A 19,021-nucleotide genomic window follows, 5' to 3' on the forward strand; every position below is an offset into this window, starting at 1 on the left:
AAAACAACATTTGTTGTCGAAAAATGAGGGCTTCCTAGTTGACTAATTTACTTGTTTAAATGTAACAACATTCCCGTGATTTCTTTAACACAACATTGGAGTTCTAACCAAACATTTATTCAAAACGTTTGATTTGACATCCTCTGTCAATTTCTGAGAATTTGAAAGTTTTGCATCCTTGTTTTTTTTTACAAACACACTTTAGGCTTCTTTTAGTAGGCCTATTGCTACAGGCAAAATGTATACAAGCAATAGGCCTACTCCCCCCCGTCAACAAGAAACAACAGACTTAACTTGTTCTCACTGTCATTAATACTTGAATTCAAACAGCAAACATTAAACAGAGCGATTGTTACCTATCATCACCCAGCTCACTTGTATTTCTTTATATTTGCTAATAAGTACACCGTAAAATGCAGGTAATACTGGAACTAAATAAGATCATGTTTAAGAACAAAATATTGAAAGTTGTCTCACTTTCGGTAATATTATATAACTATGTTAAAAATTAGATCACATTGCATTGCAGGTTTTTCTGAATTTCAAGAAAGTTCATGCTCAAGACGTGAAACAAAACTATTGGAGCAACCTGACTGCATCTGTGGGTCAGCTCCAGATTCTGACTGAGATGTAATTAATTGACACAATTAAAACTGAACAAACACTGGGCCAGATTGCAGTCCCTACACATCCACTTCTCCCCTTTCAGAGGCCGCATGATGTCTCTGTAGGTTTAATTAATGATCCATGCATTGTCACACTGTCCTGAAGGGCTTCGTAATCAAATCACACAGAGCAGTGCTCCAGCAGGCTGCCCACTGGGGTCATAATTGATACAAGTCGGGAGCCGGCACGGTTATGAAACTCAACATTTCCATTGCTGTCCTTGTTGTGACAGATGGTCAATTGGTAGGTCATGCTGTGTTTGAGGGGCATACACAGTTTACTGCTACAGTATATCCACACCAAATGATAGCAGGGGAGTCTGGGTAAACAAAACCTGATCGTGGGACACTGAAGCGTGTGTTGCCAAAGCTCTGAAATGTACCTTTTGTAGTCCAAACGTCAACATGTTTAGTACAACTCATTAGTGAAAGGACACAGCTAGGAAGTAAAGGATCTCTAATGCCTTTAGTAGTGTTTTATTTTTAGGAATAGTTAGAATCTACGTAGCCAGTTAACTTTGTTTGCATAGACACTGAAATATGGAGGAGATAGTTGGCCTGGTTGTGTCCAAAGACCAGAGGTGGGAAATAACTAAGAACATTTACTCAAGTACTGTTCTTATGTACAGTTTTGAGGTACTTGAGTATTTCCATTTTATGCTTGTTTCTACTTCTACTCCTCTACAATTCAGACGTAAATCGTATACTTTTATTCCACTATTCACAAGCTACCCTGCAGTATACACAGTCATTCAAACTAGCTGCACCTTTACCAGCTTTGATGACACTTTAATGCATCAATAGTTATAATCAAAACATATCATATATATTATTATTATACTTTTGCTAATACTTTTGTACTTTTACTTGAGTAACATTTTGAATGCAAGACTTTTACTTGTAACAGAGTATACATTATACTTCTTCTTTTACTCAAGTACAAGACCTAAATACTTTTCCCACCTCTGCCAAAAACACAAAAGATTAATAAACGGCCTAACATAACCGTAAAAGCTCAAAGACTTACATATAGTATCTTATACTTAAGCCTCTATTTATCACCTGGTGTTTCTAAAATGACAAACCATTAACTATTAATCTTATACATACAGACCTGACATACTACATACACGTAAAATAAATACAAACCATGTTCTTTAAGTTTGTGGTGTTCAAATTGTTTAAAACCCAAAACAAGCAGAATGATAAAATGTTGGTATCCAAATAAGAAATATGAGTTTTAACACAAACACTGTGTACTATCTACTACAGCTTGTGGTACACATTTACAGTAGTGAACATACTGTGCTGGAGGAGTAAATAAAGGAAAGCACAGCTGCATCAAGGCTATTGTGTTGGTGCATCCAGCCCCATTTATTCAGGAACAATAAAAGTGCTTATTGCTCAGGGGGCCGACCATGGACTTTTTACAGAACAATGCTCATATCATAAATTGAGATTTAAATTGATTTTGTGTTATCTTATGCTGAAAATGTAAAGAAACACAACTTAATGTGAAACGGTGCGGCCGAAATTAGATATATAACATCAACTGGAAAGGATTAATGTTCGTTTAGCAGAAGAATCAACACTCAGTAACAGTCAAGAGAAGCAAGTAGACTTTAAAGGGCCAAAGGACAGTGGTTAGTGTAAGGGAGTTCCTATTCATTTATCACAACAGACAGCTGTAGGAGGAGGTCCTCCTATATATTGGCTAAATGTGTGAATCTACAGGCATGTGATATTTAAAGCCTGATCCATCGTCCCTATAATACCGAAGCCATAGGTTTATCAAGCAGCGTCAATAGCCAGATCCATTGACATCCATCAAAGCATGTCAGTTTTGAAATGAGAAAACAAAGGACACATACACACACACAGCACACACACCAATTTTCTCTTGTGAGCACAGACACACACAAACCATACAAAACTGCTGACTCTAAGAAAGCTTGAACGAAGCAAACCTTAACACACTACTCTTTATTCTGCGGACAGACGTATAACGGGATAAAACAAGAAAAACTCATGAATACATTTTGTTTGTTTGATCAACTTAGAACCTGAAGTTGAAGGACGGATGTAATGTGTAAATGATAGTGGCATATACAATATACAATATATAGGATTTCTCGTGACATGGGAAAAAAAGCAACAACCGGTCGTTTTTCAAATAAACCCTTAAAGTTGCTCCAATAGAAGAACAATGTAAAAGTGTAGCATAGAACAAACATAGTGGCGATATGTTGAGACTTACTCAGGGTAGTTTTAGAGGAATGGTCATTAAAGCCACTTTATATTTCTCCAACAACCTGGCCATTTTTAATGTTGAGAAACTGTTCTTTGTGTGCATAGATGACAATTTGACTGATAGTGGCACTAGAGGAAAGCTCATGAAGTGAACGGAGTGACCTCTGGTTTGAAGGAATTCCGTAAATGTTGTGCAAGATTTGCTTCAGATCAAACCAAACTCAATATTAGATGAAATGTCAGGCCTCACACAAATCAAAACAAAATTGTCTGGAGAACATACATACTTTATTCAATGGCAATCTCTCCCATAACTGTTGAGATGTCTTGCAGTTGTCCAGCTGTAAGCAGGGAAAACGTTCTCATGCTGAATTACAGATTTTCACTAGACCTCTCTTAACAGCTGATCATGCATGCTGAGTAATGATTCCACCCGTCAGTTGTCCCAAAATACTGGTGGGTTTTATTGTTTTACCCGCAGGAGTCTCAAAAGACATCAGCACACACACAGGAGTGGTGTGTAGTGATGACTATAATGGTCATGTTTTTCAGTTAGTTACAGACCATCTCAAATCATATCTATGACAACTGTTAAACAAAATTAAAACATGCTGAATTTCTTTGTGGTAAAATCCAGGCACAAAAACTATTCATGAGGGGCTCGACTTCTTCTTCCCAGTTATGGACATTTCTTTAGATGAATGAAAAACTAAATAAAGGACAGAGAGTTCAGTACAATCATGTGTTCAATCTTCAGTGACATGAGAGTATCATACTGTATGAATGTCAGAACAGTCATCACACAGTACAGTAATGTGCTTATTCATTCAAGTTCATCTTCAGCACTAACCCCTTAAAAAGTTACATAATGGCAGATGATCCTGAAGCAATGAAGCTGCCATGATGACTTATTTGAATGTGGTCCCACCCAAGCTTACAGAGAAGAAATACTCCACATTTAATATATTTACAAGGAGTTGAGAGCTTATATTAATATGTAGATACAATACAGTTCTTCTTATTTAAGGGTGTACAGAATACACAGTCTTGGTGCCCAATGCTTCACAACTTGAAAAAACATATTCAGCCTCTCAAAAACATAGCGATCTATATTTTATCCAATTGTTTGTGGTTGCTGCGATGAGCCGCTCTGAGCTACAGCACCGATGGCATATGGTTCAACCATTTTCTTAGTTTTAGTTTTGATAAGTTTGTGTAAACCAGTAGGAACCATCACAGCTGAATTTACATTTTCCTAAGATGATTTTGGCAACAAAAAAAAAAAGAAAAGCCAAAGTTTTCTCTCTAAAAACATGTCTTATGTGTATTTGAATGGCGAATCAAACATATTGTTCCTTAGGGATCTTTTAAGGGCTGGACATACTCCGGAAAGCGGACGGTTATGTTACATTTAGGGTCTGCATAGGCATAGTGTTTACAATTTTTTTTGGCAGATCTTCACAGATGCAGGCAGATGAGGAAATTATTATAGTAAGTCTCGTGGACCTTTGAAACTCTGCGCAAAGAGTTGCAATGAGGCCACGTGGTACTCCAGCCTTTTAGTACTGCAGTCTCACAGTTTGGAGAAGAATGCTTCAAATAAAAGTAATGGAGGCTTACATATCTTCACTTTTATTTTAGTCAAGGTCGAAAAACCCTGGATCCTATATTTACCATAATGTAAGCTGAAGGCCTCTATAGATAATAGGTGTCAGATCTTTCCTGCCGAGTACATTTTTATTTCCTTCCAAATCCTAAGTTCACAAAACAGGGTTTCTGTTCAAATGTGTCGTTTCAAGTCTGAGGAAACTCTGATGACATCATCAGGGTTATTTACACAGAATTTTCAAACGCTCCCTCCAATTTCTACAGGTTGAATAGACTCCTTATCCCAAGTACATCAATCTGCTTATGTAAAATGATGCCCCCCCCCATCAACTTGTAGCATGTTCGCTTTGAATAACATGGTCTCTCATGCTGTCCCACTCAGCTATGTTTGTTACTGCACTAACTCCACGTTCGTGTCCTGTTATCATCATTCGACAAAGAGAGATGAGATTTAACTTAGTTTTAGACTTCAGATATCCCTCTCAAAACGCAGATGCCATGTCCATTTTAGACCTACTGTCTTCTTGGATTAATAGCCACCATTGAATGAAAGCCAGATTGTGAAAAAGATGGTTCTGTCCCTTCAAAATGAATAAAAAAACGTTCTGCTCCACTTGGAAACCCAATCACTGAGGTGACCAGGGCCAGAGACAACACACACACACACGGACCCACAGTTGTCTTTGGATATATCATATACCGCTAGTTTGTCCGTATATCTTCGCTCCATGGAGCTTATGAATATATACATGTGCACATAAATCCTCTGGAAAGCAATGGGAAATGTAAGTGTGTGCAGGTACAGTCTCTGGCATGACAGGAGCAGGAGCGCACTCTTTCCTCAGTATCAGTCAGTATGTGCAGGTGTTCTGAGCACATCCTTGTGCCTGCCCTTCTTCACAGTTTGCATGTCCCATGTCAGCCTTTTCACCTGCGCTTCTCCTCTTCCTCCTCCTAGAGGGCCTGCTCGGTGCTGGAGGCTGAGATGTCCAGGAGTCTCCAGGCTGCACTAGGATTCAGCTCCTCCTGATCCCGACACAACGCCCAAACATACATCATCCTCATCACCTTCTCCTGTTAAAGGAGGAGGAGAGCACATGGTCAGTCCTGTAGACAGTATGGAGGCTTGCTCTGGACTTAAAGGGAGGGTTTGTATGCTGTGAACTGGAGTGGTATAAGGTGCTGCTTATCTTTAGTGAATATATAACCTAGAGTAGATGGATACAGTTGATAGAAGTACCCCATACATCCCCAATTCAAAACATCAAACCAGTCCCATTCGCTACATCAAACCATTCAAATTCAAAGTAATAAATTCCATTGCAAATGAGACCTGAGCTTCGTTCAACCATTACAGTTGTTTGCTTCCTTGAAATAACTATTAACAATCAGATGTTCTATTAATGTGCAGTTGATGAGGAGCTGACTGACCGGATCTCCTTCCACAAGATCTCCTTTGGGGCCGCGTATCACCATGACGACCTGAGCCTGGAAGGTGATGATTAGCACTGGGCCCTGGTCCATCATCTTACCCATCGCTAACTACAACACAGGGAGAGACAACGAACAAAGTCAATAAATTAGATGGAAACATTTTACATCCGGGATGGCTCGATAACAATCAGATATCATCTTTACCCAATCTTAAAAAAGCTGTTGATAAATCATTCTAAAAATCTACAAAATGGCATGCTCACTGTGAAAAGAAAACCCTATTCCCCTTAAAGACCAAACACAAAGCCAGCAATGTGACAGTTATTGACACTGCTGCTTCTTTTTAATATAAACTCACACAAAACACTTAAATACTCAATATTTTAGCCTACTCAATCACAGCTGTTGACAGATAGTTCAGGCTAATAATTGAAACCAGAGCTATGATGGATGTGTGGTTTTGTTCATGTAAGTGACGAGAATGTAAAAATAACTGAATGGAGGAACACTAAAGAAAAGATACACGTATTACGTCATACATTTAAGTTGATACAGTTGATTGTGTGATGGCTAATGAAGAAGCACTTACATCTATGTTATCAATGTCAAGGATTTTGGACTGGAAGAGCAGGCCCAGCGCTCTTGCCTGCTGGATGGGGTGAGCCAGCTGACTGTACGTCTGAGCAAAGGTGAGAAAAACAAATCTAGCATAAAAATGGAGTTTCCATATCTCAGAAAGGTCATTGTGCCTATTTGAAAATACTATAAAAACATTGACAAAGATACGTGGCGGAAGAAATTATACGACAAGATATATAACAGCATGAAGAAGTCAGAATGAAGTACAAATAACTAATTTATGGTTTATTATTTAGAGTTTAATCAAATTCAAAATGTAGGAGGCAGCTGCTTGTTACTCACAGCTTCATAGCACCAGTCTTTTAATACATCCAGCTCTCCACGGATCATAGCCTGAGGAGAGGACAGAGACACTGAGTCAACAATGACTGTGTACAACATGAGAGGGCATTTCACAAAGCCAGCTGAGCCAGTAAACACATTTTATTTGCTTAATCCTATTTATGTTTTAACCCAAATTCATTGTGATTAGACAACGTTCACTCTGATTTGGCTGCCCGTTGATTAATAATCTAAATATCTAGCTAGAAATGTATTATGCTTTTAACTCATCAACCTTTGTTCTGTGACCATGAAGGACAAAAGCATTTGTTTAATGTTTTCTCCAATCAATAATAAAAATGACTTATTTTGCCGTTTAGTATGCGTGGACAAATTTTAAACTTCTGACTGCTCCAACCTGACTTTATGAATTCTAACACAAATTATTTACTTAATCTGATCCAAACTGGAGTGAAATCTCATGTTTAATGAAGTCAGACAGTTCATCAGTAAGTATTTTCTTGGTCGTAGTGAAGTCATTGTGCAAAGAGAGTGTCAGTGTGAATGAGGAAGTTAAAAAGGTCAAGGACAAACTGACTGAGTAGCAGAGTCTACTTACCTCCAGTATGTTTGGGATGATGTCTTTCTCACACTGTTTGAGGAAGATGTCTTTATCGAAGGTGGGGTCAGCCTTCACAATCTCTGTCAGCACCTCGGACATTTCTGTCTTAGAGAACAGGCCGCCTGGAAAACAAAAAATCAACATCAGCAACACAAACACATCAGTCTGTACTATAGATGGGACGTTAACAACTATACGTTTGTAAACCAAGTCTTTCCTTTTCAATACCTTCACTTTCCTATAAAACATGCTGTGACAACATGAAGCATGCATTTAATGGTTTAAGCACATGGTAATACGACTTATGCAGGTGTAGACAACATCCTGTTCACTGGACAAAAGGTATTCCCTGCAGATGTAATAAATAAAAAAAGGAATAGCTAATGTGGTTGATATTAGCAAACATGACTGCTTCTTTTGTTAAAACTGACTGTTGAAATGGCCAAAATATGTAAGATTTCAGGCTTTATTCTGTTTGGGTAGCAAATTCTCCACTACTATAGATCAGTTAAGCCTGAATAATCATTTAAACCTAAAATCAACACCAACTATTGATGGGCCTTACCTAGGAATCCAGTGACTCTGTCAGTCACGGCTCTGGATGCTCTGACGACAGCATTGTCACTCTCATCATATTTCATCTTCATATCAAAGAATCCTGTAGGAAGGGAACAATGGAGTGAGCTTTTTTCAGTGCTAAAGATAGACAAAAACTGTTACTTAGGAATCTATGGTCTGGTTAAACACCATTTCCAAACTGTTTCAATTTCTAATGCAGTGTAGTGAGGGGAATCTAGTGCCATCTGCTGCCTCTAATGGGAACTACACACGTGCACAACCTAAGGGATTTATTATATAACACAGTATCTAAGAAAATAAAACCCTGAGGATTTCCTTACTGTTAAAGACGACGTTATTGTCCTTAAAGTCCTTCCACTGCTCGTACCACTTTGAATCCTTGTGGAGAACGACACCCATATCCTCCCTGCATCACAGAACACAAGATCATCATTAGAGATGTTTACAGCAAAGGCATTAATAAGGATCATACATTCCAAATACAGATATGTTATTACAGAACAGCGGGTGAGAGGGGAAACAGGTGTGACTCACTCGTTGGCCTCGAACACTCTGGAGTCGCTGTCTGCTCCTTTGGAGGAGAAATCGCTCCTCTTCCTCAGCTGTGAGGGGGCTCTATATTGGCCGTCATCCCCAACATCTATCTCCTTCTTCATGGTCTCCACACCCTGCACAGATCAATCACCGGTGTGTTTGACTGGACTTTATTAGAAATGTTTTATACTGAACTGCTCATTACAGGACTTTCGGGTCTGTTCATCTAATAAGCTGAACAACTGCAGTCTTTCTGTTTAGAGTCTACCTTCAAAAGTACATTTCTCCCAATGCTTTGGTGGTTTGACATCATTCGGCTGTTTGCTTAACAAGCTACAGGCGCTAGCAGGCCAGAACTACTATACAAACTGACATTTATTATTTGGGATGGTTCCTTTTTATATTTCTCTTTAAATATCAACCTGTTAACTAATTTGCAACAGATCTATGCAAATATGTTTGAAATTTAAGAAACAGACAGACAAACAGTTACATACATGCACATATTGACTTATGCGAATGACGTAATTGGCACAGCAAGACATTTGTCCCATAAACCACTGCTTAGTATTACCTTTATGTATCTAAAAATAATACAGATTATAATGATAGTCATTTTGAAGTTGAAATTGTAAACTTATGCATATTAGGTTTTCTGTCCTCACCTGTGAGATGGCCCTGAATGCACCGGTTTTGCCCAGTTTTTCTCCTCCTTTGGAAACCGACTCTGCAGAGTGCTTGGCAGCCTCCTCCACACTTTCCTTGATCTTCTTCCCGATATCAGTACGAGTTACTTCCTCAAGACCCTAAAGATCAGAATGTCACACATCAGACAAACACGAAAACAAATTCAACACAAATGCAATTAGTCAGTGCATAAAGCTGCCTTTCCAGAAACTTAGTATAACCTGTTTTCTCATTACCGGTTTATTGGTAAACCAGAGGAAGAGCTGATACCTTACCTCCTTGACGGTCTCCGACAAAGAGCCAAAGGTTTTCTTAAACACCTCGGAAGTCTTCACTGTCTCAGACTCGATAGATTTCTATTAAAGAAAATGAAAGAAATATTTATTATTCAAAGACAATTGATATTGTCTATAATAAGAGACATTAAAGACCAAATATTGCTCACATATTTCCTGCGGGCTTGTTGGAGAGCATCAGAATCCTCAAGCCGCTTGGCCTCTTCTCTGAACTTCTTTATGTTGTCTTTCATCTCCTGATTCTTATTGAATTCCTGACGCAGGTTATCCACAAACTCTCCCAGAAAACCTTTACGGCCTCCTGAAGAATATCGAACCTGATGAGATAAACAGAAAGGAGGAAATGAGTTGAAAAGACATACAATAAGAGTGAACAGATAATTAACATACAGTATTTCCACTTGAAAGTCCTTTCTGATCAGGAATAAACCAGCGTCCACAGTGTAATATGGAAACGAGACACAACCTTATACCTAAATGTAATTCTTTAGAATAACAGAAACCACTGATCAGTTTCTTGGATGTAATCAACACTGTGTATGTGTGCTTTAAAAGGTAGGCGGGAACAGTCAGTGTGTACCTGCACAGTTGCAGCTGGACTCCTTTGTAACGTGTAGGCGTCTCCTCTCCACAGTGAAGGGACCAGAGGCCGGGAGCAGAGGGCCAAGGCCCGTCTGCCAACCAGCTGCAAGCGAAAAGAACAGTGAGTAACAAACAACTCTGTGGACACTGCAGTGGATGGAGAAGAATGCTGCAAATAAGGAATATAAGTTCACTATCAATTATTTGGGTAGTTATTTTTCTTGAGAAATGATTGTTTCTATAAAATGCCAGAAAATACTTTTAAAAAAAGTCCATCCCAGTCGATGTCCAAGATGTTAACTTTAAATGTTTTGTCGGACAAAGCGGACACATATTCTCTTTAATACTATGTAAAACTAAACATACATTATTGCATGAAAATCGATATTCATCGATTGACAAAAATAGCTTTCAAAAATGCTTCTGTCAGTATACTACTCAAATGGTCAACTAATCGTTGCAGCTCGAATAGATAATAAGTAACAGGTAATGGTATAAAATAACGAGTTAAGCCCTCACAGTAATGATGAGTAAACAAATAAAATATGAGACAGGCGGGCAAAGCAGGAGTTGTGATGCTACTTAGGATCCCATATACTATTGGCTAGTTATCTTGGCTAAAACAGGGGTTCACCAACCAGGTGACACATAAAACACATAACAGATGGTTGAAACCTCACATCAAGTGTGGTAAGATGTGGTCAACCACAGGCCTCTAGAACAGCTGTTACACTTTGTTGTTTCTCTGTTGCACCCTATACATGTCACAGCAGGGCACGACAGGATGCTGAGTTATTTCACGCAGCAGTACACCTGTTTGGCAAATTCTGTGATTATTTTGCTTGTCAATTAATATATATTCCGCTTTTACATTGATGTGTTTCCTGTCTGTATCTAATTGATTTTAAATAGGACAGGTAACATTTATGAATTTCCATAATGTGGTTACTGCTAATGTTTTAACATGTCATAATCTATCTAGAGCAGTATTGCATAAGATGGTGCAACAGCTGTTATTAAATAAGTCACATTTATGGCATTGACAGAAAAAAAGACCTGCCTGTAAAGCACCAACACCTAACCTGGTTGTATTTTGTTGACCATTTTGTCTTTTTATTATTATTGTTGTTGTTGTTGTTGTCGTCAGGATATTATATAAAGGTCACAGATTTAGGGTCATACAAAATGTTAGTCTTTTTTCTCAGTACTACAAATACACCATGTAGAGCAAGCGTAAGATCTGTTAAACATCCGTCAGTTTCTATGGGATTTAATATGATACAACCATGTGCACTGAGCAGATAGCTGTAATTCTTAGTCATGTTTCAGACTGTGATGAGTCACATCATTTGGTCAACACCAGAATTAACGTTAGTTACTTAAACCTCTACACAGATTTTACCACCATTATTCAGTTACTTCATCAGGAGATTTATACCATTACTAACGCCTGTGTATAACCGAACGATGGGTCAGTAGCTGGCTACATTTATGCGTTAAAAAGGCTTACATTTTATACCACATTTTGCCGGTTTTGAGCCCATATGCACGGACATCTTTCCACCAAGAAACACAAAACAATCATATCATTTTAGACGATGATAGGTAAACAAGAACATTGAGAACCCGCATTCCGTCTGATGCAACAAGGCCTTTTCTAATAGACATATAAATAATACACTACGAAATCTCCTTCACAAACCAGATATTAGAAAAAGTAGCTATTAGCCGTTGACTTCTACTCCCTTGCACAGTTTTTCTTTAAAGACATAATCAATGTAATAAAGGACATGAATGGGTTGTCTAACCTCGTAACACCGACACACGGAGGCTGCCATCTTGATCTTCAAATGCGCGGAGCTGGAGCTACACGTGCGTCCTTGCTGCAGCAGCTGACCTTTCTCTCAGCCAATAGGAGCACAGCTGAAGGGCTGGGGCGGGGCTAGCTGTCAGCACAACTGTAAAGGGAAAATCACCCTAAAAACACAATACTGTGTGCTTTTTGTAATAATGGGTTTATTGGGATCTTGAAATTTGAAATTGGTTAAATTTGCAAGCTCTGTTATGAATTAGAGAAAATATCAAAATTGTGGTTTAGGCTACATTTTATTAAGTAACTGTTTGTAAATTCAATTACAATGTTCAACAGGTCTGCTCCATCTATGAGTAAACATAATTTGTATGAGTTAATTTAGCTGGAGAATTTCCTCATGGATAGGTGCTCAGCAGACTGACAAAAAAGACAGAAAAAGCTAAACATGAAGACTGTCAACATAAAAATAAAAATAGCAAACTATGTTATAAAACTGACGAAAGACTGACACTTGTTAGGACATGCACGTGTTATCTGTCATATAGTTTAATTTCAGGAATACTTGTTTTTATAATAAGGCCGTTCACCTGCATTTTCTTTTATGTTTCCTCATTTTGTATTCCCTTATAACCTAAATCAGCTTGCTCAATGATTGTATTCATTTTCTTTCCAGTCTTGTATTCAGTCTCCTGTGTAGTACAAAACAACTAAACCGTGACATAACGATGAACCTCTAAAGTATGGTTCATTAAAAGAACTCATTGGTTTAAGACTCACTGTTGGCCTTGAATTTATTAAAGCCTTATAACACTGGGGTAACACACTGCTGCTTCTGAAAGATAGTTCTTATTATCCTTATAGGCTATTATGTTAAAGATAATAAGATATACTTTATTGATCCCAAATTGGGAAATATTTTCGTTGCAGCAGCATATAAAAACAGGGCATTGCCCAGAATGTTAAAATAAAAAGACTTGAAAATAAACAAATAGAAAATAGAAACATCGCAAAATAGAAAATAAAACAGGAGTAAAAAATATACAAGTTGACCATGAAGACAAACATGTGTAAATTATCTGCCAAATAAAATACTATTGGGTGTATGGCCAAATTACAATTGTTAAGATTTAGTGAACAAGAAATGGCATATTAATTTTTTTAAAATCTATTAGTGTCTCGCCTTAAATTAAATATACATGTAGAAGTATAGAAATGTAAAATGTTCTTTCAATAACTATTATACAAACTCCACACAATGTTTTTGGGAAACCAACCTTCTACATGTGAAGTTAACTTAAATGATCGCCTGACTTGTCATTATTTACATTCAGAGATAAATATCTGTGTCTTCAGATTGATATTATCTGCCGGCATGCCAGAGAGCGCCCCCCTGAGGAAGCTATGCGAGCTGCAGGGACTCCTCCCCTCCCTCTGCAGAGTTGGAGCTCTCTTTCTGCGGCCAGCTCGCCTTGACAGCCAACACTGGCGCAGAGTCTCAGCGCAAACCTTTACCATATTTTCCTGACACATAACAGCATTTCATACCCATACTTTTCACACATCCTCTTCCGGAGAAAAGCGTTGGAGCGGCCTCGTCTAGAATGGGGAACCGAGACGATGAATACGATTTCTTGTTCAAAGGTAAAGAAAAAAAAGATGACTGCATTCCCTCTTCACAGACTCACACCGACAAAGCTATTCTTTAATAATACCTAAACATCTCTTATGGTGTCTCTTTTGCTCACCAGTTATGCATTTTCTAAGGAAACAGACTCATGTTTTTCTCAGAAACTGCGCGGATGATAGTCTGTTGGGGTTATTACAACATAATGCTGTCATTGTAACATTACAACGCCTGCAGCTATATTTATAGGTAGGATGCAACACCCTATCCGTGCTCTACCTTTGTATTAAACTTTCATCAACTCGTAGTGCAGGATTGGTCGTTTGGACGGACAGCTTCCTTCCGTATTTAATGACATCTGATGTTTTATTCCTCCCCATGGGGTTTATTAAGGGCCTATTAGCCTGTACCTCTCCTGATCAATAATCGTAATCCTTACATCAGCCTGCTTTTAATGACTCTGAAAATGCCGCAACTCATAACTTTATGTGCCAGTGTTATTATGGTAGGCCTGATCAGTTAGTACCAGACTCAGGACCATGTTTATCTTCAGTGCTCGTCCAGAATGACTTCCTTTGATCGTGATATCAGCTCCTGTGGCATATTAACATCCTGGGCCTGCATAAGCCAAAGGGCCATTTAGATGTAACAAAGTATCCTCTGTGGGATGAATGGGGCATCTGCCGGAGGCGAGAGCTCTCTCTCTCTCTCCCCCTTCTGTCTCTCTCTGCCCGAGCCATCGTCTGTGTACCCGGCCGAAACAGGAAGGGCAAGGCGCCCTGAAACTGTCGATTCAGGTTTTGATGAAGCCTGTTATCAGCTTCCTGCAGCCCTGACCAGTGCGATGCCGACAGGGACAAAGTTCGGCTCAATTTCCTTTTGTCGAGGGAGAGAGAAAACAAAAAGACTCCACCTCTACTGCTGTGAACAGGAGCTCAGCCCAGGTCCTGACCACTCACTCCTCTGACAGCTCTGATTGAGACAATGCAAAACAAGAATGCCTGATAAACAAAATCCATATTTTAGTTTATTTTAGTTTACCTGTGGAACCTAGATTGTAGATATTTAGACCTGGTTCTTCTCAGAGAAGTTTTCAATAATAAAAGTACCATTATGTATCGGTACTCACAAGTTTCAGGTCTTGTTTACATATCTATTGAACCTGGAGAGATAGAAATTAAATGAGGGTTAGGAAAACAAACTGTTAAGGCTGTGATATAAGCTGTCCATAAACTGTATATCAGCACCCTAGCTGTTTGTGCAAGATTATACTCTTATTTTGAAAGGTCAGGAGTCTATATCAAAGTTGCAGGTTCCACAGTAAAACCCTGTTTGTTCCGCCAAGCATATGCTGCTCAGTGAAAAATGCTCTCCATCATTTACCTCTTCTGTGGCTCTGCAGAGAACCATCAGCAGCTAAAGCACCTCTTTATTTAGTGGATAGTCCTCCAGGTGCTTCTAGGCTGTAATTGTTGTTGGGGTTGTTTGACAGCAGAAAATAAATAACCGTTCCTCTCCATGGTCCTGGGTAATTGGCTCTTACATATATGGTTTTAGTTGCTCTACCCTATTGCTGTATCCCAGTGATTCTCTACAGTGACAGCAAAACTGGCTGGAAAATAGTTTAACTAAAAGAATGGTTGTTGATTATGTGGTTAATTATCAGACAGACGGTTCATTGTAGCATATTGTACAATACAAAACACAGAAATGATCAAACAATTAAAATGTTTTTTAATTACACAACAAAAATCCTGAAATGAATTTAAATTAGAAAGACACTATTGCATTGTAATACCAAGGTTCTGTATTGACTCAGCCTTTAGTGTTATTGTGTTTCTCCTCTAATTTACAATAGAAAGCTTTATTCTTCACACACTCATGCACCCCCCCCCCCCCACACACACACACACACACACAGCCCATGGGTTCTGGGCAGTGTTTAGAGGTGCTGTTTTATGCACTATTTTGGGAGAATCTATTAACTACATGGCCCCTACTGTTTCTAACACACACACACACACACACACACACACACACACACACACACACACACACACACACACACACACACACACACACACACACACACACACACACACACACAGTGAAACATCCTGTCTCATCATTTCACTCCCTCCCTCCCTTCTTCTCTTTTCCTCAACAGTTGTGTTAATTGGGGACTCGGGCGTAGGCAAAAGCAACCTGCTTTCTCGATTCACACGGAATGAGTTCAACCTAGAGAGTAAGAGCACCATCGGGGTGGAGTTTGCCACGCGCAGCATTCAGGTGGACGGCAAGACGATAAAGGCTCAGATCTGGGATACAGCCGGGCAGGAGCGCTACAGAGCCATCACCTCAGCGTGAGTCCATGTCTGTGAGCTGCTGGTAGTCCTGCCTCAGAGCGGGAAAAACGTAATTCTTCAGACTACATCACTTAAAATAAGGCAGACTTTGGATATGTTGTACAAGAACTAATTAAAGAGGAAGATGGCTCTTTCAATCAATTATTAGCCTCTACTGCTCAACAAAACTTGAGCTAACGGGTTAAATAAGACACAAAACTCCCAGCTGCCTTCTTAACGCATCTGAAAATCTAAGTGCCTCTGATAAATGTCAAACATGTGAAATGTAATTTCAGGCCATTGGAGAGCAAATGTTTACTTTAACCTTTATTTCTCACATAGAATTGAATTACAAACCTCAAAAGAAGTAGAATTTCAGTCCATTTTTATAACAGCTTTAAAAAATGAATATTGGCTGAAAATGAAACTAGATGTTAACATGCCACGATGAAATACATAATACATAGACCTATCTACTGTACAAGCAACATAAAGGAATGTGTCATATAATTTTAATAACTGTGATACTTTAAAAGATTTTCAAGACTAAACCATACTTTTTATGGCCACCTGCGGTTCCTGTCATCACTGTTTTAAGTTGAGTCCTCCTGTCACAGATACTACAGAGGAGCGGTGGGAGCGCTCTTAGTGTACGACATCGCCAAACACCTGACCTATGAGAATGTGGAGCGCTGGCTGAAGGAGCTGAGGGACCACGCTGACAACAACATCGTCATTATGCTGGTGGGCAACAAGAGCGACCTGCGCCACCTCAGGGCCGTGCCAACAGACGAGGCCCGGGCCTTCGCAGGTAACTAACAAACACACACACACACACAGTGAAGGCGCATTTAGAACAGTGGGGATTTTAGATTTTTGGAGAAATAAGTATATTATTTGTTTGTTTTTTTCTAAAGATATTAACATTTGCTACAATTAATGAGAAATGTGTCTTCTTTTCACTTAATTATGATAAGAGAACATAATTGAAACCTTATTTCTGTTTCTAAAACTACCTGGAGAAAAACCAAACAATACGAGATTTTCTGATATTGTTTTGTTTTACTACAAGCTATTATTTCTGTAAAACGTTTTTTGTTTCCTCCCCTATAGAGAAAAACAATCTGTCATTCATAGAAACATCAGCCTTGGACTCAACAAACGTTGAAGAAGCCTTCAAGAATATCCTCACAGGTATGCTTGTGAACATAGGTTCTTGAACGATAAGAAAGTACTTTTAACATGTCATCTTAACTTCTCAAACACCAATCATTCCATAGCATTGGTCTGATAACACACCAGTGCTATGTAATACTAAGCTGAAACTGTTGCTTAAGATTGTCCCTTAAAAGCTCTAGGACCTTTTTCACACACTAAAAAAGTTAGTTTTAAAGGGGCCCTATTATGCTTTTTTTGGTTTTCCCTTTAATAGTAGCTGCTGATAGGAAATGAGGGAAATCCTCTACAGCAGCAAAAAATGATTTCTGGTAACTCAACTTTTGAACTTTACCTTTGCAACTTCCTCTTAATGTTGGAAGTTCATTTGATCTGTTGTGTGCAAAATGGTAACTGAAGAACTGAAGAATCAACTTCTCAACTCAGATCTGACCCATTATCACCTCCAAATTTCTGATGTTGTCAGGGTTTGGGGAAACAGGACCCAAGTGCAGTAAAATGAACAGGAGGCAGGTATGGGTCCAAACAAAAGGCGAGCTTTATTTAAATTAAAGCTGTACGTTCAACCAAAAAATAACCACACCAACACTAACCAGGGGATACAGGGACAATGGGAACAGGAGCAGACAGACGGACGGGCAGGAACAGGCAGGTAACATGTACAACATCAGGGAAGAAATGACGACGACCGAACAAGAGACAAAAGGGAAACCAAGACTAAATACACAAGGCTAATCACCAAACAACACACAGCTGGAGAGGGGAGGAGAAACACAGGGGCAACAGGTGAACACAATGACACAATCAGGGGAAGGAGCGAAACTAAAGACAGGGAGTGAAACTTAACTTCAAAATAAAACACACAACACAAACACATGACAGACACGAAACCAGGATCATGACAGATGTACTGTTGGTCTACACCTCATACAATTATATATATTTTAGGGAAAATGGCTGATCTCTTTCCATTTCTCCTTTCTGAAAAACAGAAATCTACCGCATCGTCTCGCAGAAACAGATTGCTGAGCGGTCTGCCCATGACGAGTCCCCGGGAAACAACGTGGTGGACATCAGCGTGCCTCCCACCACGGACGGCCAGAGGGGGAGCAAACTGCAGTGTTGTCAGAACCTGTAACCCATGGCAACGTCCCTTCTCACCTGGGTCGATTATTAATTGAAATCCACAGTGTTGGTATGCTTCCACCCGCCTGCGGTGCAATATTGTCTCAATCTGCACTTTTTTTTTAGATAAGTGGAGTCAGTTCCTTTATGCCACAAATGATCAATTCCAGAAAGAAGTGTTTGAATTGATTTCAAATTGTAATCTGACCCAGGTACAATCTGCTACATCCCGTGCAAAAACAGGACTGATGGTACTGCATACTGTATGTACCTGCCACAGTAACCCATGATAGTGTAGCAGAATAGCTTTGCCTGAGATCTTGTTATTAGCCTAAACATCTCCCAGTAGACAGTTATTGCCACATGTTGGAGGCCTGGCTGTGAACCCTGCCTGTTTCAGTGGTACCAGCAGTCCTGTTTTTGGGCTTCCCTCCTCCTCCTCTCCCTTGTTCAGTCATCATCTCAAAAGTGGTTGTTATGCTGCTGATGCTTATTTCATTTTGTGTAAAATATATCCTTTTTTTTTTTGCTGTTTGATTTTGATAGCTTGTCTGCTCACATACATTATATTAATGCCATGACATTAAATTTTACAATATTACATTGCGGTGTCTACTTTTTGTATGCCTCTGCGCTGTCGGCAGCCCTGGCCAGAGGCAGGATATTCCTTAAAATTTAGCAAAAATGTCCTCTTCATGTCCAAAGCTCAAACGTCACTGTGTTTTGAATTAGTGAATTAATTTGACTAAAAATGACAAACATGGACAAACTTTCCTGGCTG

At 39.2% G+C, this 19,021-nt stretch overlaps 2 protein-coding genes across 2 annotated transcripts; one reads left to right on the forward strand and one right to left on the reverse strand.

Moving 5' to 3' along the window:
• Positions 1-2,629: 2,629 nt before the first annotated feature.
• LOC134865921 (mitochondrial import inner membrane translocase subunit TIM44-like) lies at positions 2,630-12,055 on the reverse strand. Its single transcript, XM_063885761.1, has 13 exons — positions 11,966-12,055; positions 10,156-10,260; positions 9,725-9,892; positions 9,555-9,635; positions 9,258-9,398; positions 8,593-8,726; positions 8,379-8,464; positions 8,045-8,137; positions 7,477-7,601; positions 6,879-6,929; positions 6,547-6,636; positions 5,955-6,065; positions 2,630-5,597 (listed from the first exon to the last, which is right to left on the reverse strand). The coding sequence occupies exons 1-13, from the start codon at positions 11,993-11,995 to the stop codon at positions 5,478-5,480; spliced, it is 1,335 nt and encodes a 444-aa protein (XP_063741831.1). The 5' UTR covers positions 11,996-12,055; the 3' UTR covers positions 2,630-5,477.
• Positions 12,056-13,371: 1,316 nt separating this feature from the next.
• LOC134865922 (ras-related protein Rab-11B) lies at positions 13,372-18,841 on the forward strand. The gene is made up of 5 exons (XM_063885762.1): positions 13,372-13,611; positions 15,762-15,957; positions 16,557-16,750; positions 17,053-17,133; positions 18,108-18,841. The coding sequence occupies exons 1-5, from the start codon at positions 13,572-13,574 to the stop codon at positions 18,251-18,253; spliced, it is 657 nt and encodes a 218-aa protein (XP_063741832.1). The 5' UTR covers positions 13,372-13,571; the 3' UTR covers positions 18,254-18,841.
• The last annotated feature ends 180 nt before the right edge of the window (positions 18,842-19,021 follow it).

This window comes from Eleginops maclovinus, chromosome 6 (genome assembly GCF_036324505.1).
Source record: "Eleginops maclovinus isolate JMC-PN-2008 ecotype Puerto Natales chromosome 6, JC_Emac_rtc_rv5, whole genome shotgun sequence".
Classification (NCBI taxonomy): Eukaryota; Metazoa; Chordata; class Actinopteri; order Perciformes; family Eleginopidae; genus Eleginops; species Eleginops maclovinus.